Here is a 22,378-nt window from a genome sequence, read left to right on the forward strand (position 1 = left end):
GGCTATCTGGAGTTCAGGAGTGACCCCAACACAGTTAAATACTGCACATGCGCATAAACACCTCGGGTTTACTTGTAGTTCTGTGATGTTCTGAGCCTATATTTTAATAATGACAGCAGAAGTTAAGAATAATGACAGCAGAAGTTAAGCAGAAGTTTAATAATGACAGCAGAAGTTAAGTAACTCATCTGGAAAAAAAGTAGGAGTGTGTGTGGAATACTATTAATTTTACCTTCAATAACACTTGTTTTTAAAAAAGAGGTATTTGTATATATTCAGGCTGCACTAACATAATAGTTTAATCCCGTATCTCTTTTCAAAAGACACTGGGAAAGCAAAGAATATTACCCCATACAAAAATAAAACCTAGCATTGCAAGTTTAATAAATTCTGTTGTATGAGTAGAAATACAATCCTCGCTACAGCAGCACACCAGGAAAAACTAGGATGAAAATGTATAATTTAAAAGACGATTGCCACCCTGTTCTAACACAGTTAGAACATTTGTGGAAAAGAGAGCAATGCAACATTCACATTCAGCCATGCTACATAAAATCAGCTTGGTAAGGTCACTTCAGGCACTAAGGAATAAGCAACGAAGCCAATCAACAGCACAAGTCTAGTCAACTACAACATTTCACACCAAGCTCTCATTAAAGCGGCTTTCCTGAGGTTTTCTTTATTTGCCAGCCGGGCAGAGAGAACTCCATTAAAGCGATAACCAATTAACATATTGCCTCATCCTTGACTTGCCTTATCTTTTTTTGCTCTTTAAGGGAGGGATCGAGTTCCTGGGCATTCAGAATTGCCCTAGTGAAATTGTCCCTCAGACCCGAAATATAGGAGAGGACACATAGCCAGATCAGATGTGCAAGTGGAAGAGATTCAAGCAAAGCTTCTGATAGATTCCCACTCTTGCAAAGATGGAATTTTGATGTCTTCAAGTCAGCCCAGATTTGGAAGAGAGAGAACTGGATGAGGCAAGGAGGAGATCCAGCTGAAGACTTTTGGTCAGACTTCAATATCTTTTTTCTTGATAGTTGAGGGGAATCAATGTAACAGTTGAATCAGCGTTTAATAAAATCCCCCTCCATGTAGGCCAGGGGTCCTCAAACTTGGCCACTTTAAGACTTGTGGACTTCAACTCCCAGAATTCCCCAGCCAGCATGCCTGGCTGGGGAATTCTGGGAGTTGAAGTCCACAAGTCTTAAAGTGGCCAAGTTTGAGGATCCCTGATGTAGGCTATATCTAACAACAAAAGCACATACAATTTTGTTAAGGCTACGAGAAGAGAGTGGTTCCTGAACCACTGTTGAATGCATATATATCTCATAGCTATGGAAGCAAATTTGCCTTGACAATTAGTCAAGGAACTTTTAAAACAATGCAAGCAATGCTTTTCTTGCAGCCCAATCAAATCCCAGAATAGACTTACATAAGTCTGGTGAACTCGTTTTATAGATTCTTCAGTTTCTCTGCTCTTATAAATATGCCTCCCTAAGTGCTTTTTCATTCTCCCTTTTCAGTTACTGGCGATGGCATTGCTAAAATGAAGCAACTTTCAAAACTTTAATGGACTCAGAATTACTATCATTTATCCCCTCGTTTTCAGTAGCCCCACTTCTTCCCAAACATAAAATGACATTTGGTATTAAATATTTAGAAAAATATCACACGCAAACATCTTCGTAAAAAAAAAAAAGTTTGCCCTATTATCCAGCACTAAAGTATTGCCCTCTCTTCTCTACCCTAGTCTAGTAGACCATCTCTTTCACAGAGAGAAGATTACTCAGATAATGTCTTTAGCTTAAAAAGCAATACTACTGTAGTTGATCTGTGCAACTTAAGAGTATAACTTTACGAATGTCATTGTGCTCGCATTGCGAAGACAAGATTTGGCTTTTCCACCAAACAAAAATACAGAAGCAGAATGCAAATAATGCCTAAACACAGACTTTCTTTCAAGCTCCTCCACTTTAACTATAAATCCTTTTTAGATTCTGTTAGTAATTTCTCCAAGGTGTCAAAATTACTCATCCTTCTGAGCTCTCTGAAGACTTACTGTGCATTAGTCTGTTCTGTTTGGCTGTAGTAGCACTTGTATCAAAATCACTAATCACTTTGATGTATTTATACATCACACTGGCCCAGCAGTGTGCACATATATATTTAACACAGTTGCACAAAATCTATTTCTTGACATTATTCACTAAACCATTTCTTCCTAGTATCAACTCTTACAATCTTACCAAGTGTGGCCTACCACATTAAAAAACAAAAAACAAAACCAGGTTCTGCACATTCATCTAAGGAATGTAACATATTCCAAATACATAGCCCATATGCATATAAATAGGTAAATGCTTCGGACAAAATACTCCAACTTTTATGACTGACCTTTGAAAAAATAGTATTGAGAACATTAACAACCAGCCCTTGTGATACACCCATTTGTCTGTGCACAGATATTTAGAGAATTGAGTAGAACGGAAGAAAATAAAAGAAAACCCTTCACTGTTAACCCCAAAGAAGACAAACCCATTTCAACAGATATGCAACCCAATGAAAGAAGAAGGGGAAATGCCAAAAGAAGTGTCCATGTAGCTATGCAACTTTGATTCTTCTGTTTCTAGTTCCTCAGAAACACAGTAGGTACAAGCAGCGTTGAAGCTAAGGCTGGCTCCCAGCCTCTTCTACATCTACAAGAATAATTGCTTCCGTCCTGTGCTTTAAAGTGCCTTCGTACTGGCTGGATGTGATGAATGAGGAACAGGTTTCTGTGGGTAACAGCTGAAGAAGTAAACCTGCAAAAGGATGGCCATGTCTACAAAAACCTGGAGAAGTCCACACACTGAGAACTGGAATGGAGCTTGATTCAGGAGGAAATACACCGTCTTGAAGGTGTCACCACTGGTCCACATTAGCACCATCTTTACGCTTAAAAGAGAGAGAAAAACAAATCAAAAATAGAAAAAAAAACAGTAATAAAAGTATTCCCTGACATTCTGCTAATGGCAAAGCAAATATGTCCTTTTCATGAAGAATGAAAATATTACAATGTTTATCCAAAAAGCTATCAAGACCAATAAGGGAAATGAAACAAACTACAAATCACTGTCATCAATGCTCAAATATAAAGAATGATAAAAGTTTGATCAAATGCCATTGCAATGATGATAACATACAGCAGTGATAGCGAAGCTTTTAGAGACCGAGTGCCCAAACTGCAACCCAAAACCCACTTATGCATCGTCGGGTGCCGGGTGGGTGTGGCCCATTGGGTTGGTGTGGCCCATTGGGTGGGCGTGGCCCATTGGGTGGGCATGGCTGCGGTGGTAACAGCAGACTGGGTGGGACTAAAAAGTTCAATCAATCAATTCCAACTTTGCAAGATCTTTTTTTTCCCCGCGAGAAGTTGAAATTGACTGATTGATTGAACCTTTTTTTTTGTACACAGTGGCGGAGGCCTAAAGCGAAAAGGTTTTATAAAACCCAGCTGAAGGCCTAGGACTGGGGTGACGGCACACGTGCTCACAGAGAGGGCTCTGAGTGCCGCCTCTGGCACCCGTGCCATAGGTTTGCCACCACTGACATACAGGGTATATCTTTAGTTCTGCTTTTCTGCAAAGTAATAAGTCACAAACCTATCTAGTTCATCCAGATCAGGCCATACAACTTCATATGACACAGTCAAACGTGTCTTTTAAGGCTAGATTAATTTACACATACACATAATTCAGACACATCTCTTAGATTTTTTTAAAGGTACCCACATAAATAGATGTACTTAACTTTGATCCAGCTTAAAACATGCAGTGCTGCTGGCTGCAGTCATGCTCACAAGTGTTCCTTAAGTCATGCAGTATTTCATATTTTATAAATGGGTAAAAGAGTCTGAGAAATGACAAATTGCTGAAGGCTAAAAAGGAGATGACCTATTTCAGACTATAACACCTTGTCTTAACAAGTGAGCTCTGGACAACCCTTTTTTTTGCCCGTGAATAAAATCTCCTTGCTCTACTTTTTTAATTAAGTTTTAATTAGTCATGATAATTAGTCAGGATATAAAATGAGGAACACAATTTACCAGTGTTCCTCATTTTATATGAACCAGGATATAGGGGTTCCAGCTTCAAAATAAACCAGGATATTAAACTATATTTAAAATAGAAGTATGCATGAAACACTTGTTTGTTCTGAGTATGAAACCAATGCATTGTGTTTAGGAAATCAACTGAACCATTTTGGATGAATCATGGAGCATCTTGAAATGAAACGGGGAATATCTTGATTGATTCATGTTTCAGCTTAGAGATGTTTCAGGTGGGTCCTGCAGGATGAACAAAGCAAGCTTCGGGCACCTTGCTCCTCTCTACTCTCTGCTTTTGTATGGTTTGGGCAGCAAATCTTCCCTGTCCTTAGCTACCCCACTTGAATTCAAAGGTGGCATAACCAAAAAACTGTTCTCTGGTATCTTTGCTTAGCTGCTGTTGCCAATGACCTTGCTATTAATCTGTTGTCTTCCACCATACAACATCTATGCCAAGATCCAATATGCTTGTTCTGGATTCGTACCTAAAATGAACACTTTGGTCAAGATATGGACCCTCTGAACCTCACTGTTCCATGCAAGACCCTTTTGAATATTTTCTGTGATTTCAAAGCTAGACACACCTTCCACAAATGGAAAATTAAGTTAATTAGAGGTTTCTCGATTTAATGGCAGCATTTAAACAAGGATGTTGCATATGGGAATCACCTGGATACAAAGTCTGTCCTACATTGCCAGGTAATCAAATTTTGTGGGCACAAAGAAATAAAGCAAATATCCCAAACTATAGAATTTACTAAAAAAAGAAATAATATATAACATTATTTTTAAGCCACTGTTTTCTAGTTTAAAGCACAATATTTTTTTCTCATAATACTAAAATGAAAGCAATCTTAAATAGCTTTTATCACTTAAACACTATTTTTATTAATGCATTACATATAGCAACTCAAAGACATTGCCAGCTTTTAAGTGACACTGTCTTAGCACATTATAAATGCATAATCTTTTAAATGGAAATTATAAGGAATGTCCAGTAAAAGCTTCAGAGCTGTTAGAATAATTTAAAAAGGCATTGTGCATCATGTACAAAATATAACTGAAAACCATGAGCATTTCAGGTCTTATTTACAATTTATGATGTGCAAAAATGAGTATGACTGAATTCAGAAATGGCCCAGCTCTTATCCATCCACTGCAGTAAGAAAGGGAGTCAGAAATGCAGGCTAGAGATAATAAACTTTATGTTAAGACCCCAAAATGTCTTCAAAAGTTGATGAAAGAGAGATGCACAATCTTCAATACTATCTTCTAAGAATAAGCTTCATCATGTAATGTAGTTAGGACTTACTGAAACTTGTAAGGTAGCAAAAATATGTACTGTATCTGTAAATTATCAAAATCTGATGCCTAAAATTAAAAAGCTATATTCTACAAAGACAAGCTATTTCCTACTTACTAAGAAGCTACCTCCTTAAGGACAATGTCCGAAAACTCAAGTAATTTATACAAAATATATTTTAGAACAGACTAAATTAATTAAACATACATTTCCCCTAAATAAAGTAAGTTCTTTTGCAATGCAACTTGATTTCAATGGGACTTGAATTCAAATAACCTCATCACAATTCAGTCTACTATCTGGCTGTCCAATCTCTTCTTAACAACTTCCAGTGTTGGAGCATTCACAACTTCAGTTGTTCCGCTGATTAATTGTTCTGTCAGGAAGTTTCTCCTTAGTTCTAGGTTGCTTCTCTCTTTGGTTAGTTTAATTCATTTGGTTCTCCTGGTAATTCATGTGGATTGGAAATAAATATTCCAAGGATCAGTCTGCCTATCTGAGCTAACTATCCCCAATAATCTAGAGAAGTATTGAAATTTTCAGAAGAAAGTTTGTGTCTAACTATATCATCAGTTCACGTCAGAGGTTCCCAAACTTTCTTGATTAGTGATCCTTTAGCGTCAGTAATATTTTCACAGGTCAAAAGATTGACAGAAACACAGCTTCACAAAGATACAATGCTGCAAATGGATGGTGTCAAACTCATTTGCAAATAGACATCACAAAAAAAAATAATAGAAAGTATCTTCATGGGAACCATGGTACACAAAAATGACAACTTTAATGAAGAGATCCATTATCCAGGAAGCAATAAATTTCAAGATGACTGTCTATGTCCATGAATTTCCCAAATTTCCCAAAGAAAGAAATGGTTGAAATTTTGGAATGTCTTTTGCATGGCTGGGAGCCAAGGCAGCCATTCCTACATGAGATCTTATTCGATTTCTGCCTAAAGAAAGATTGTTGTTGTATCTGCCTAGAATTTTCTCCAGCACTCAGTATATGTGAAGCTGCAACAATGAACACTATAGATACTAATGAAGCTTTTATACATCCATAAACACCAGGAATGTAACAGCAGGATTAAAGATAACTGTTAATGAACTGTAGTCTCTCTTTTCTTTTAAAGAAACACAAAACTAAATCATTTAGTGCACAGTTTGGGTACCATTTCCTATGGATCCAATCCTACACTTTCACACAAAGGATTACAAAGCTGAAATCAGTTGTTTTTGGTTAATGACAACCCTTCTAAATTAAAAAAAAAAAAAGCAAACTGCTAACAGTTCTCTTTCTTGTAACCATGAAGTGTTTTATTAAAAAAAAATAGATATGTTTTCCATACTCCATATTTATGCACAAAGGCTTAAGGACCAATGTCCCAAAAGCATAAATTGTTAAGCAGTGCTTTAATCTGTAGCTGTAGTTCTACAATATGATGGAGTTATTCCGGCTATGGTACAATCCATGACATGAAAATTTCTGCTTCGTGTACGCTCCCATTTTAAGATATTGTTGCCTCTTCGCTGCACATCCTCCCACCCCCTCCTGCTTCAAAATAATGGAACTTTTGCATAAGGAAAAGGAAGGAAATCAAGCTAGACTACTGCAATCAAAAAGAACCGGTGTGTGTGTGTTCATATGTGTCTTTTCTGCAAAGGCTGAACAGCTGCTTGGGCTCACTCTTACTTCTGAGGGACAGAAGAGGAAAAAACAGACCAAAAGCCCCAACTTGCAGGAAGCTAGAAGCAACACACAATCTGCCTGGAAGCAAGAAAGAAAGCCAAGTGCAGGGACAGATAGGAGTTTTATTACACAAAGGTTATTTTCCCAATTTTGAACAGCTGCTCCACAGAACAATCTTCCTCTCCATTAATTAAAAAAGGGAGATATGTAGCAGGGTTGCAATTCTGGGGGGGGGGAATCCAAAAGTGTTTTGAGGGATTAGAAATATGCTAAGAAAACTTGGGCTAACCAAGTTCATGTCACCTTCCCCCCCCCACACACACACACAAAAGACATGACACTAATGTAGCGTGGAAAATTCACGGACCAACCTGAAATAGAATTATGTCCAAAAAGCTACCAAGTGAATTTGATTAATCATTCATGAATGTCAAGAATATATAAATAGTGAAAGATTAAAAATAAAGGCTACATTTTACATGTATGCAACGCTACCATTCAGTGGGCATAAAATTCCAAAGCGTAGAAGCAAAAATAATGTGTGCACAGCATTGAAGACGAATGCAAAAAAGATTCACAAAGCACGGGCGGGATCTGTATCAGGGGTCATAGTGTCAAAGAAATCAATATGGCAGGGGTGACCGCAATCAAAGCACTGCCCTTTTTTCACAGGCATTGTATCGCACATAACAAAGAGGAAGGGTTTTGTTTGCATGGTTGCAGCTACCATCTTGACTTTTTGACCCTACCCCACAAAGAGACAAACTGAAGTTTCTAACAAAAACCTAAGTAAAAGTACGCAAAAATTGTATGAACACTCAGGACTATATTTTCATAGCAGTATAACCTGTACAGGTAGTCCTCACAACTGAACCCCAAATTTCTGTTGTTAAGTGAAGACGTTTGTTAAGTGAATTTTGCCCCCATTTCTTGCCTCAGTTGTTAAGCGAATAATTGCAGTTGATAAGTTAGTGACATTAGCTGTTAGCTGTTAAGTGAATCTGGCTTCCCCATTGACTTTGCTTATCAGAAGTTTGCAAAAGGTGATCACATGTTCTTGGGACATTGCAACCGTCATAAATATGAACCAGCTGCCAAGCATCTGAATTTTGATCACATGATCATGGGGATGTTGGAAAGGTCGTAACTGTGAAAATGGTCATTAAGTCGCCTTTTTTTCAGTGCTGTTGCAACTTTGAACGGTCACTAAAAGAACTGTTGTAAGTCGAGGACTACCTGTATCATATGTACTAATGCACATTTTGAAGATGGTTTGAAAGAATGGCTGATTTTAATCACCCCGTCATTTTTCATTTTTGCTGTTTTAAGGAGACAATCCATTAATGTGAAAGCAGATCCACTTTTTTCAGGCTTGTACAGAAGCCAGAAAACGACAGCTTCCTTCAGCGAATAGGAACTTGGCAAGTACAAAAGCAGTTTTTCTATATCTTTTTAAAGAATGCAAGCCCTAATATACCCCAATCAGAGCTTCCCATTATAGCTAATGTTTCTATTACGAGCACATTTTCTGCAAATCTTCTAAGAACCATCATCTAAATGGCCCAGATTTAAGGGGGGGGGACAGAGTGTCATCAAAAACCAGGGGTGCCAATTAGGAAATGCTGCCGGCTCTGGGATGATCAGAAAAACAAATCCGTATTAGTCGGGAATCCGATCTATAAAATACTGAAACGTACTGCAATATGGCTAATTAAATAACAAGAGGAGCATCCAATTTTGTGACAATACATATGCCAGAGAAAACAAAAGAAGCAGTGGCTGGGTTAGAAGAAATGCTATTGCCAGAGGCTCAAGCAACAAAAATAGCATTTCCGTGCAATGTAACTCACTGCCGTGATATCCAATGTCAAGCACGCCCCTCTAATATAAGTGCCTTAGAGCAGAGCATTTAAAAGTTTCAACACGGAAGGCAAACAAGAACAATCCATTATCTGGGACACTACACATCCTCTTCACAACCTGTTTTCCTTGTTACCTTCTGGGAGGAGGCTTCGTGGTATCTGCAGCAAAACATCCAGATTCAGCCATAGTTTCATTCCATACAGCATTAACCTTGTGAACTCTCAAGCTTCCTCCTTCCGTTATATATTCAAGATGGACAGTATTTAATATTTATTTGTTATGTGTATATATAGGGGTGTGGGTCTATACATATGTTGTATATAGTATGTTTTTAGGGTGTGTCATGTATGTGTTTCACTTTGAGAGCGGGCAACTAAATTTCATTTTTGATGTGTGCTGTTGTGCCCACAGTAAAAAAATGACAATAAATGTTATCTTATCTTATCTTATCTTATCTTATCTTATCTTATCTTATCTTATCTTATCTTATCTTATCATTTATGCAATGCAGACCAACAAAGGATTTAACAGCAGTAATTACATGCATAACAGGAAAGAATATTACAGATAAGTCCTTGACTTATGATCAGTCAGTTATGACGGATCCAGAGAAGGGGACAAATGACCTGAATCTGAAGCTCTGACATTTCCCCCCTCCCCAGCAGTCACATGATCGCACTTTGAGCACTCAGCAACACCACCACATTTATGGTGATTTGCAGCATCCCAAGTTCACTTGAGCATGTTTTGCAAGAGTTTTGCCAAAAACTGGCACCTCACTTCCAATTTACGGCAAAATGACACCATAGTGAACAATGGATTTGCATAACGGCTACGCCGTTCATCTAACGACTGCAGCATTCGCTTTATGACTGCTACAAAAATGTTTGTAAAATCAGGTTGGTCACGTGACCTGTTTTGCAACCATTATAACTTGTGGCCATAATGGGCAGGGTCCATTACAGTCGTAAGTCAAGAACTATCTGTATTCTGTACTAAAAAAATATATGGTTTGTAGTCTGGGACTCTGCTCTGATTGTTTCTCCATATTTTCAGGTGCTGGCAATGGCAAAAAGTTTGTGCATCCAACTTCAGTGCAAGGCTGAAAATCCATGATTAAGTCAACCTGTTTTGGCAATAATTAACACTTCCAGAGCAGATTACTAATTAATTTAGTTTACTATAGTAAAATTCAGGGATTTTTTTGTCATAGAACGCTCAGAGCGGAGTTCCGGCACCTTTTTTGTATGGAACCTTGTAGGGTAGGCAAGGCGGGTTGTATGACGTGTGAATTCCGGCATTTTTTATTTATTTTTTTACAAAAAAAGCACTGGTAAAATGTAGCCTGAGGCTCCATGGGGCAAAGCAAAATGGGGTGATTTTGGGCCAGTCACACTGTCTCAGCCCATCCCACCTCACAGGATTGCTGTTGTGGGGATAATAGGAGGAGGAAGGTATGTTGGATGTGTGAGCCAACTTGGATTATTTGTAAAAATAATATAGACAAGAAATGAATGGATAAATGAATGTCTCTTAGGATTCCACAAAAATCAAAAATTGCTACCATATGTCGAAAAATAACACAGTATTAAACCCCATCAAACAATTGTGAGAAGCAATAGTGGGAGGGAACGCATCAATTTTACTTTTTAGTGCAGTAAATATTGATAAATGAAACCCATGCAAACAAAAAATCTTTTGGGATCCTCCATAATTTTTAAAGGCGGAAAGGGATCCTGAGAGAAAAAAAAGTTTAAAAAACATTGCTGTAGCACAATAGACTACAGCACAATAGTGCCATTTGGGTTGGCTCTATAGTTTTTCATGAGAAACAGCTTAAGGTAGAAGATGAATATGCTCCCCATCACCCTTGGCCAGCCCGATTCCCTTCAGATTTTATTTCATAGTCCTCTTCTAGCCAAGATACCAGTTGGAGGCCTAACACGTGTGAAAGATACCTGTTTAGACCTCTGATCCATCAAGCTTTTTTTCTCAATCATATAACAGAGTACAAACTCCTGTCTGTTTCAGAAAAGATTACCCATTGCACTACACACATAGCCCATTCTGAAAAACTTCATGACAAATTCAGAACACATTTAAAGGGTTAACTCAAAAAAATCTAGGAATGTGCAGCGTTGAGCAAAAATAAACTTCTAATTCAGATTTCTAAGGTTAGGATAATGGTAACTGGCTTTTATAATATAAACTGTGAAATTAACCATTTCAAAACATACATGATTCTTCCATCATTATCTCCTCGCTCACACACAATCTCTCCCTCAGGTGGGCCATTAAAACAGTGTGGGTAATATCTAACTGTGGAAAGTATTCTTTTATTAGTCTCCCTCCTGAGCATTTTAGTCCGCTATAAGATTCCCAGCAGAAATTTCTCCATTATTAGACTCATCAGTCTATGGTCTGAAGCTGCTTATGCCAGGATTTTTGTTGTTAATTCCTCGACTTTTTGCTTAGTTATTTCTTGCCGTTTCCATGGGGTTCTTTCTGAGAAATGGAGAAAGACACAAGGCAGAGACTAGACCCCAGAGGCATACGGTAATTTCTCTTTAAAAGTCCATACGCCTATTCACACGTTGTTGTTGTTGTTTTAAAAAAGGTGCGTTTCTGTGGTGCAGTTTAATAAGAACATAATCAAATCAGAAAAACACTTGTTTTCTGGCAAGGCACTATCAGCCTTGTTGACCACAGAATTAAATTTTGCAGGATCTTAGATTATTTCAAACATGCGCTCTAAAAGTAGGTCAATAACTCCACTACCTAAACTACGGTAAAATTTCAGAAAAGGAAAACGAGAGGGCGATATTGGTATAGTTGCATCCAAAACGCGGATATCTGAAAACTGGAGATAATACTGTCAATTTCTTCCTCCTGGAAAAATACAGATAATCCTGGCTTACCATCCACTCGTTTAGCAATCGTTTGAAGTGGCAACTGCACTAAACGAGTGGGGCTTACAACTGGCCCTTGAACTTCTGGCTGTCACAGCATCCTCACAGGAATGTGGTCATGATTAGGCACTTGGAAACTGGTTCACAAGAGAGTTGCAATGTCCCATGGTCATGTGATCACCAGTGCAACCTTCTTTGCTGGCTTCCCACAAGCAAAGTCACTGGGGAAGCCAGGAGGGAAGATGACCTTGGTAAGTCCCCCCTGGCCTTCCTGAGCACACGCCCTACCACACCACATCCACCCCTGGCTTTCCTGCACGTGCATCTTGTCATGCTGTCCCCCTGGCCTTCCTGGACATGGGCCCTTTCCTTGCCTCCCTTTGTCTCCCCCAATTCATGTAGGGCCTACACCGGCCCTCCCAGGTCCTCTCACATGACCCCTAAACTCTTTACCAAGGACTCCTTCTGCTTGCCACTTAACAACATGGGGTTACAACAGCAACCAGACTGCTTGGATTTATCATTGCTAAGCCAATTTCAAAGCACAGTTTTGCTGGTGTGAAAATTATTGCTTCTCAACTTGCCAACGAACCTGGGGGGAGGGAAGGGATTGGAATGTGAGCTGCGAAGATTAAGAGGCTAGACCATGAGATTCAAGGACATTCTACCAAGCATCTGGGTAGACTTAAATACGCTTTTCCATTAACAATATTTTCTTACTCGATTGGGCAATGTGACCTGACCAAGAGGAGGAAAAATTCTATGTTTTTACTATAGAGGTTTGGGTGGGGTCTGGCCAGAGATGGTTTTGCTTTCACTGTGCTGAATTAATGGACTCAATAAAGTTTTACATTAAGAGATTGGAATGTCTCAAAGATGTTTATTTGGTTGGGTTCATCAGTCTGAATCTTGACAGCCATGCTGTCATGTGACATACGTGTTATGACTGCATTGCTTAGGGATGGCAATACCAGTCCCAATTACCATTGCAACCTAAGGACTATGTATAACATTTTAAAATATTCAGAACAGAGTTGTGTAATCATCTAACTCAGCAACTCCCAACCTTTTGGGAACCAGGGACCAGTTCTGTGGAGGGCAGTTTTTCTGTGAACTAGGGGTGGGCCGTGGTTTGCACGCTGCCTGGATCCTATGCATGTGCAGATGGGGTTTCGCTCACTTGCATGGCCCGGTTCCTGATGGGCTGTGCACCAGTGCCGGTCTGCAGCCTGTGGATTGGGGACCCCTGATCTAACTGAAGGGGGAACCTTACATTCTCATTGAAGGTTGCAGATCTAATAATTACATAATTGGAGAAAAGCATTTATTACACCTCATTTATTTACCAGGAATAAGCTGCCTCACAGTGAGGTGAAATCTCCTTCCTTGGAGGAATTAAAAGTGATTTAGACAATAGAAATCTCACCAAATGTCAGGAGGACAGTTTAGCAACACTGATAGTGAAACACTGGGACAGAGATTCTGGAAAACCAGACTTAATTTAGGGCCATTGCATCTCAACTCCAGTCTCTGTGTGCAAAGAGAGAATTGGGAAGCAGAGCTCCTCCATTCCTTGCAATATTGAAAAAAAAACCATGAGATCTCTGCACTAATGACAATGATGTATTGAGCCATATCAGAAAACTGTTCCTCTGAATTCTGGGTGCACTGAACAATTTCGCCAGGAAGCTGCGTTGGCTCAAGCACCAATTTGTCCATCTACTTATCTTATTCTGCCACATTCAAAATCAGTTTTACGTTCAATCCACACAATTTATACAGCAGAGATTAAAGACATAATTCTTACAATGTAAACACTGCAGTCAAAAAAACCTTGCTCCAAATAGCACTGGTGAATTTTTAAATGTAATTCTGATTATTTAATAATGTAGCTTTCACATTTCATAAATCTGCCATAATTTTCCCAACATAGGCTTCATTTTAGGTCTGTGTAATTGGGAACCCTGCTGAATAGAATGGATGTCCTTCAGAAATCACATTTCAGGGCAATGAAAAATTATTTGTGTAACAAACAGAACCATTTATCTATCTATCTATCAAATGTATATAGTTGCCCATCTCACCACAGGCAATTGGGAAGCACAGAACAAACAGATAAAACCACATATAAAAATTAATAAATATTAAAAATAAAGATCATTTTTAAAAGTTAATATTGTAAAAAAAAACAGCTCGGCAATGAAGCCATCTAAGCATCTCGCTGGGAGCCCCAGGTCTAATAACACAACCAGGTTTTGAGGGTCATATTTTTAGACAAACCCTGTCAAAGAATTAGTCCATCAATGTGTATGATGAAAAAGCAAATGTAGTAATAAAAGCATGTTTCAAAGAAGGGTGGATTTTCAGATGAATAAATATTTCATCAATCTGGAATCAAGTTTGATTCCAGGTGTGGTTATTACATGCAACTATCAAAGTGTTTTGACCCTGCCTGTTGCTGGAAATTTTTCCAACTTTCCAGCCCAATACACAGGCCTGGCATTTCCTTGTGGCTTCCATCCTCTACAAAACTGTGATTCAACCCAGTTTAGTTTTTTAGTTTAGTCATGATCAGTTAGATACTTCTACCTAGCCAAGTAGGAAAAAAAGAAACTGCATCGTACGGAAATAGAGATAGATAACATTCCAACATAAATCAATCATTACAGCAAGCAGAAACTGTTAAAACTCAACAACAAAGCTCAGGTTATTTATGCCAGGGATCCCCAACCCCCTGGCTGTGGCCCACTACTGGGCCATGGAAATGGCCACTTGCGTGCAGAGCGTGCAGGCAAGCATGAGTGCACAGCTCCATTTATGCAAGTGGTAGGCGTGCGTACCGGCTGCTTGCGCGAATGGAGCTGCTTGTGTACTTGCTTGCCACTTGCCTGGAACTATCATCCCCTCTCCCTCACCCACCATTTCGCAAAGCCAGAAAGGTTGGAGACCACTGATTCATGCAACTCTCCTCTTGGTATAGATGAGAATGCACACTAACTGGAATACAGGATAGCAGGAACAGCAGACATTGCAGGGGAACAACTGATGAAATATACAGAGAAACCAAATAATGAAAAAAATAAACTAGATAGGAAAATTTATATCCTAAGAGTTGAAGGGTACAGCAATATCCAGAAATGGGTTTGTGTATCAACAAAGAAACATTTTTCCCTAAAAAAAGTGATATGTCAAGGAAATGCATACGCTACTAAATAAGCAGAAGTGAAACCTGTAGAACAGTTGAAATAATTTCAAATGCCTCATGTGCTGCTTGTTCACAAACAGTGCTGTAAATTATGGCATCTGAGAAGAAATTTAAAATAAAGTGAAGAAGTTCCCAAACTGGGGGTAAACAGTTGGAATGTTCATTTAGTGTCCCTCTTAGCAAAAGATTTTGTGCTCCAGAAATAAAGGCTAACGTACCAGCTTTGCCAAGTATTTTTGTAATAACCACTTTATTCTCTCCACAAGTTCTCCAGTGGAATATGATAATGGAATATTTGGAGTGCTGGCCAATTCTAATAGCCAAGCTTGAACTTAGCAATGAAGAAATAGCTGGATCTGCTAGGGCCAAAGTTCTTAATGTGAGTTTCAAAAGAAATATTCAATCTTTAATCACTATTCCCAAGTCTAATTCAGTTGTCTTGAACGACATGCAGGGATAACTTTTATTTTTAATCTTGCTGAAGCCTGAGAAAAAACAAAAGTATCCTTCAAAAGAAAGAGGGCAAGGACATGTGGACCATAGACATTAATAAAGAATGAAGCCAGTACTACCCGTTGCTCATTTTCTTAGCAATATTTTCAATACTTTCTAATCAGTCAATCTTTATCTGTTGTTGAAACAGGAACAGATTACAATATGGGCATCCATTCTTCCAAGTGCTGACTATAATAAGATACCAATAGTAACTCATGTCAGAGCAAAAGGTGCCCTGTTCAGAAAATATAGATATATACTGTGATTTATTTTACCTATTTTTGCAGAGCAAAAAGCCAAATAAAGATATAGAATATAAAAAAATAACCAATGACAGAAACAAAAACTTGGCAGAATTTGTATTACACACAGACACACAAATATATGTGAAATTTTAAGCAGAAATAACAAAGACAAAAGTTTTCCACAAGTCCAGGTCAACTTGTAGTGATACGCTAGCTTACTCATGTTGTTCTCTTGAGGAAAATGCTAGTGTAGTTAGCCACTGCCTTGCTTCCAGACTTTGCTTCTTCCTAATCTACTCTATAGAGCAGTGATGGCGAACCTTTTAGAGACCAAGTGCCCAAACTGCAACCCAAAACCCACTTATGCATCATCGGGTGCCAGGTGGGTGTGGCCCATTGGCTGGGTGTGGCCAATTGGGGGTGTGGCTTATTGGGTGGACGTGGCTTTGGTGGTAACGGCAGACTGAATGGGACTAAAAAGTTCAATCAATCAATTCCAACTTTACAAGATCTTTTTTTTCCCCCGCGGAAGTTGAAATTGACTGATTGATTGAACCTTTTTTTTTTTTTGCACACGGCAGTGGAGGCCTAAAGTGAAAAGATTTTATAAAACCCAGCTGAAGGCCTAGGACTGGGGCAACAGCGCGCGTGCCCACAGAGAGGGCTCTGAGTGCCGCCTCTGGCACCCGTGCCATAGGTTCGCCACCACTGCTATAGAGCAAATAGATAGATTGGATGGATGGATGGACAGATGATTGATAGATGATGCATGGATGGATGGATACCCCCAACCAATTATTAGTTGCTTATTCTGAGATCAGCTCAGAAATCACCAAGATCAGTGTTCAATATTCAACACTGTATAGTTAAGAAATATTAGGAAAAGTACATTAACAAACAAGACACTTCACCCAAAAAAACCCTACCGAAGATGTTAGTTAGTCCGGTAACGAAATCTTTGGGAGCTAACTAGCAAACTTGGAGGACAAATCTCTGCCTAAATCTACAATCCGAGCTACAAATATTATCTACAATTAGGAAAAGTCTTACTAATACAACCGGTGAACAATGTAAATTCACTGTCTAATCAGGTGGCAGCACTTGATCAACTTTGTGAGACTGAAACCTAAGCAGAGTATGGTCTTTGAACAGGAAATGACCACAAAATATCATAGCTGCAGATTAGATTGCGGAGTCAGAAAACATCCCAAAAGAAATCCATGGCCAACCTCTGTGGCACTGCCATGAAAATGCACATCTGTGACTTGTTCTTACCTTTCATGTGGAATTCAACTAAGTTCTTTGCTGTGTCCATTTCTGCGGCCAAAGTAATTTGTTGCACCTTTCAAATCATACTGCTCCAATGAAAGATGCATTGCTTCAAATCCTCAACAATGAATTGAATTATTGTATTTCCCTAATTAAAAGAAATTAAAAGACGCTTGCTCCTGGGGAAAAAAGCTATGGCAAATCTAGACCGCATACTAAAAAGCAGAGACATCACCCTGCCAACAAAAGTACGTATAGTCAAGACCATGGTTTTCCCAGTTGCAATGTATGGCTGTAAAAGTTGGACCATAAGAAAGGCTGACCGCAAAAGAATTGAGGCCTTTGAACTATGGTGTTGGAAGAGACTCCTGCGAGTCCCCTGGACTGCAAGGTGATCAAACCGGTCAGTCCTAGAGGAGATCAACCCTGACTGCTCTTTAGAAGGCCAGGTCCTGAAGTTGAAACTCAAGTACTTTGGTCACCTAATGAGAAGGAAGGACTCACTGAGAAGAGCCTAATGCTGGGAAAGATTGAGAGCAATAGAAGAAGGGGACGACAGAGAATGAGGTGGCTGGATGGAGTCACTGAAGCAGTAGGCATGAGCTTAAATGGACTCCAAAAGATGGTAGAGGACAGGAAGGCCTGGAGGAACGTTGTCCATGGGGTCGCAATGGATTGGACACGACTTCGCAACTAACAACAACAACATTCCCCTAATAACTTTACAAGAAGCTGAGTACTAAAGAACATGCATCCAGATAATCTCACACAACAAACAAGAATAGAATTTCCTTGCCCAATATGTAAATCGTGGTTTAAACAGTTTTAACATTAAATAATTTTTTCACTAAAATGAATTTAACTGACATTAAATGGAACCTGTTTTATTATGAAATTATGCTGTTTTTCTAAATCAGCTATGCACAGGACTATTTTTATATGACTTTATTCAGTAATGTCTTTGCCATGACAGTTTAAATGATCATAATGAGCAGGTTTGAATCTGCTCTAAAATTAAGGCTAGGAGGGAAAATGCATGAAATTAAAGAACCTAATGAGAATTTAAATACAACCAAAAATTTAGGAAGGTATTGATGCAACCCATCTCCAAATTTCTAAATAGCAGTTTTATGAATAGAATACAGGTAGTCCTCAATTTACAACAGTTCTTTTAATGACCATTCAAAGTTACAACGGCATTGAAAAAAGGGACTTATGACCACTTTTCATACTTACGACCATTGCAGCATCCCCAAGGTCACATGATCAAAATTCAGACGCTTGGCAACTGGCTCATATTTACGATGGTTGCAGTGTCCCGGAGTCATGTGATCACCTTTTGTGACCTTCTTACAAGCGACGTCAACGGAAGAAGCCAGATTCATTTAACAATCATGTCACTAACTTAAATGCAGTGATTTCACTTAACAACTCTGGCAAGAAAGGTCGTAAAATGGGGCAAAAAAATCTCTTAACAAATGTCTCACTTAGCAACAGAAATTTTGGGCTCCACTGTGGTTGTAAGTTGAAGACTACCTGTAATTTAAAAAAAAATAAAATCTTTTTTTATTGTTTTAAAATCTGAGTTTGTCCAGTTTGCACCTAAAAAAATGGAATTCCTGAATGAGCAGGTAACAGAAGCCAATCTTTTGAGGCCAACCCTGAGATCCCAGGACAACGCTTAGGAGTTCTAAATTCAAAGCTCATTCCGGCATGCATGCCAATGCGCAACCCCTCGGAATAGGAATTTCTTATGTCACTTTGCAGCAATCCGTCTGGCGTGTCAGCCGCACTGATAATCTCAAGAACGAGCAAGATGTCCAGTCCCATCTATCAGAAAAATCAGTTAACTGGGACTGGGAAAGAAAGAAGAGCTCCAATGTTATTTTGGGAACTATGGTATGAAACAGAAACTGTATCCCCAAGTAAAAGGATGACCTAATACAAGAAGTTTGTTTCAGCTAACTTTGGGACAGGGGCAGAGATATAATGCCCGACTCTTTAGCAACGTACCATAGAGAAAGATGATCCTGGGTCACATCCACAAAGCAAATACAGAATCATCTTGGAATGTGCTCATGGCTGATAGACTTAGTTTTTAATAAAACTAAGGGCAGATTCGTGTAACTGAAAGCTACCGAGAATCCCACAGACATCTGAGACAGCAGTTAAATACTTAAATCAGATTTAACAATGGGTGTCCAGTTTTTCCTTTTCAGGTTTTTGAAGTGTTCATAAAATTAGCAGCTCTTCCTGTAGGATGAAACCCACATGCTAGGGGCTCCCCAGGAGAAACCTTGTTTCAAGGATCATAAAGGCGGCAACGAGAATTCTGACCCTCAGTTGTGTTATTTGTCTCTCAGACAATGCAGATTTCCTACCCACACTGCTTTGAGTGCGCTATCAGAAATGGAAGCTATAGATAGGCATATTTCCATCTCCGTATGGACGAGAGGTGATAAAGACAGAAATGCTGTTTTTTCTCAAGGCGCTGCTACCATGACAATATTGCAAGCTATTCATTACTCAGCGCAGAAGTATTAGTTCAAACAGTTAAATCTTCAAACAGCAAAAGCAATGGCACTTTTGAATTAGGCCCACGACGAGGTGGAAATCAAACACTGTACACTTAATTTGAGGCCATGCTGCACGTTAGGAAAAATGCATGAGTTGCGTATTTCAAATTTCAGAGACAATTTAGAATGCCAAAGGGGCAATAATCTACCATTTAATTAGAGAATTAATCTTGTCTGGGGAACTATTTTAGGAATTGGAAGACCAAACCAAAACTCATAATTATCAACAAAGATTAATTTAATACTGTTGTCTTGCAAATCTCTCGAGAAAATGCAGTATATTAAGTTCTTCATTTATTTTAACTGGGACATCATGTCAGTAGTTCATACTGTTATTTAATGATTCTAAGACCAGTCTAGGCAATTAAATATTAGATTTTAATCCACAGCAGTTGTTCAGAATCTGTCTTTCAAACTATCTCTCATAAATATATATCAAAGAGTACACAACATACATACATCCAATCTTAAGAATTATATTTAAATATATAAAGGCATATTTTAAAAAAATTGTTTAGAGTTTTTTTTTGCAGAAGATAGAAGTTCTATAGCATGGAAATTGGACAGTAGAAGAAAATTCATGCTGATAAGAGGGATATGAATGAATAAAACAGCCTGTCTCAGGAGAGAGTGGACTCTCCTTCCTCCAAGGATGTTTGTACGGAGCCAAGATGTCATCTATCATGATTAGTATAGTAGTAGTGACTAAATTAGTAGACCAGCCAAATGCCGTGGACATAGTATACTTAGACTTCAGCAAGGCATTTGACAAAGTAGACCACAACCTACTTGTTGGTAAACTAGAAAAATGTGGGATAGACAGCATCACCACTAGATGGATTTGTAACTGGCTGACAAACCGTACTCAACGAGTAGTCCTCAATGGTACTACATCCACATGGAGAGAAGTAAGCAGTGGTATACCACAAGGCTCTGTCTTAGGCCCAGTACTCTTCAATATCTTCATTAATGACTTAGATGAGGGAATAGAAGGGGAAGTCATCAAATGTGCAGGTGATATAAGCTGGCAGGAATAGCCAACACCCTAGATGATAGGATCAAGATCCAGATGGATCTTGACAGACTTGAACACTGGCTCCTATCTAACAAAATGAAATTCAATGTATAAAAAAGTGAAGTCTTACTCTTAGGCAAGAAAAACCAAAAGTACACATATAGATTGGGTGAAACCAGGCTTAATAGCAGTAACTGTGAAAGGGATCTTGGAGTCTTAGTGGACAATCAATTAAATATGAACCAACAGTGTGTGGCGGTGGCCAAAAAAGCCAATGCAATCCTAAATTGCATTAACAGAGGGATTTAATCAAGATCATATGAGGTACTAATACCATTCTATAAAGCCTTAGTAAGACCACACCTAGAATACTGTGACTAGTTTTGGTCACCACACTATAAAAAAGATGTTGAGACTCTAGGAAAAAGTGCAGAGAAGAGCAACAAAGATGATTAGGAGACTGGAGGCTAAAACATATGAAGAACAGTTACAGGAACTGGGCATGGCTGGTCTAATGAAGAAAAGGACCAGGGGAGATATGATCGCAGTGTTCCAATATTTGAGGGGGTCTCACAGAGAGGTCAATCTATTTTCCAAAGAACCTGAAGGCCAGACAAGGAATAATGGATGGGAACTGACCAAGAAGAGATTTAACCTAGAAATGAGAAATTTTCTGACAATGAGAACAATAAACCAATGGAACAGCTTGCCTTCAGGAGTTGTAGGAGCTTCATCACTGGAAGCTTTCAAGAAGAGACTGGACTGACATCTGTCAAAAATGGTGTAGGGTCTCCTGCTTGGGTGGGGGGTTGGATTAGATGACTTACAAAGTCCCTTCCAACTCTTATTCTATTCTATTCTAGTTTCCTGCACTGAGTAGAGGGTTCAATTAGATTATCTCTAAGGTCCCTTCTGGGATCTTACCACCTCCAAGTGTAACTTAACTACTTACAATAATCTGAATCAGGTATTTTAAAATGCAGTAATATCCTTCCTTAATCTAACTAGCCTAATTTGGCATATTACACATAAGGGGCATCTAAAACCCAATAAATGTAGTTCTTTCCCAATTTTTTATTGGCCATTGACAACAAACTGCTTCCATTGAGTTCTCTGTAATACTAAATCCCATGTAATGGTTACCAATATAATGATAAAGTGTAAGCAGTACCTTCTTTGTTGGAAGTGCAAGCCATATGTTCACTTTGACCAATGGTCAACAAAGAAAATATTTTTTAAGGTTGCATTTATGAAGGCAGAAAGGATCTCCAAAGAGAGAGGGAGGGAGGGAGGGAGGGAGGGAGGAAGGAAGGAAGGAAGGAAGTAAGCTTCAAAACTGAATTTTTCTTCCTACCAAACTTTCCTACTACCCAAATCTTTCTTACACATGACTCATCTGCTTCTGTATGGCATCAGTTGAAGTCCATTCAACAGCATTAGCATAATATTTACTGGGAGAGGGGTTTGCACACTTTTCCAGTTCTTTTAAGTAACATGGCTGAAGTGGTTAAAAAATCCTTCATCTTGCATTAACCATTGTACTCTGCAAATTCTATAGTTCAGCTATTATTTTTATTACATGTGGGTTTTCATGTTGAAGAATCTACTAATATAAACTGAACACATTTTTAAGAGTATTTGAACAGTATTTATTAAGTAGCAGAAAGATTATCTGTATGCAAAACAACCCGTGATAGGAAAAATAAAGGCTCACCTTAAGCA

General features: G+C 38.7%; 1 protein-coding gene across 1 annotated transcript in view; it reads right to left on the reverse strand.

Moving 5' to 3' along the window:
- Positions 1-2,607: 2,607 nt before the first annotated feature.
- The window catches only part of LOC107287414 (PQ-loop repeat-containing protein 1-like), a 50,772-nt gene continuing 31,001 nt past the window's right edge, over positions 2,608-22,378 (reverse strand). The window contains exon 5 of the mRNA XM_015815927.1: positions 2,608-2,937. Coding sequence (XP_015671413.1) covers positions 2,730-2,937 — 208 coding nt within the window. The 3' untranslated portion in view covers positions 2,608-2,729. The remainder of the gene's footprint in view (positions 2,938-22,378) is intronic.

The sequence above is a fragment of the Protobothrops mucrosquamatus genome, unplaced genomic scaffold, assembly GCF_001527695.2.
Source record: "Protobothrops mucrosquamatus isolate PMUCROS unplaced genomic scaffold, P.Mucros_1.0 scaffold386, whole genome shotgun sequence".
Taxonomy (NCBI): Eukaryota; Metazoa; Chordata; class Lepidosauria; order Squamata; family Viperidae; genus Protobothrops; species Protobothrops mucrosquamatus.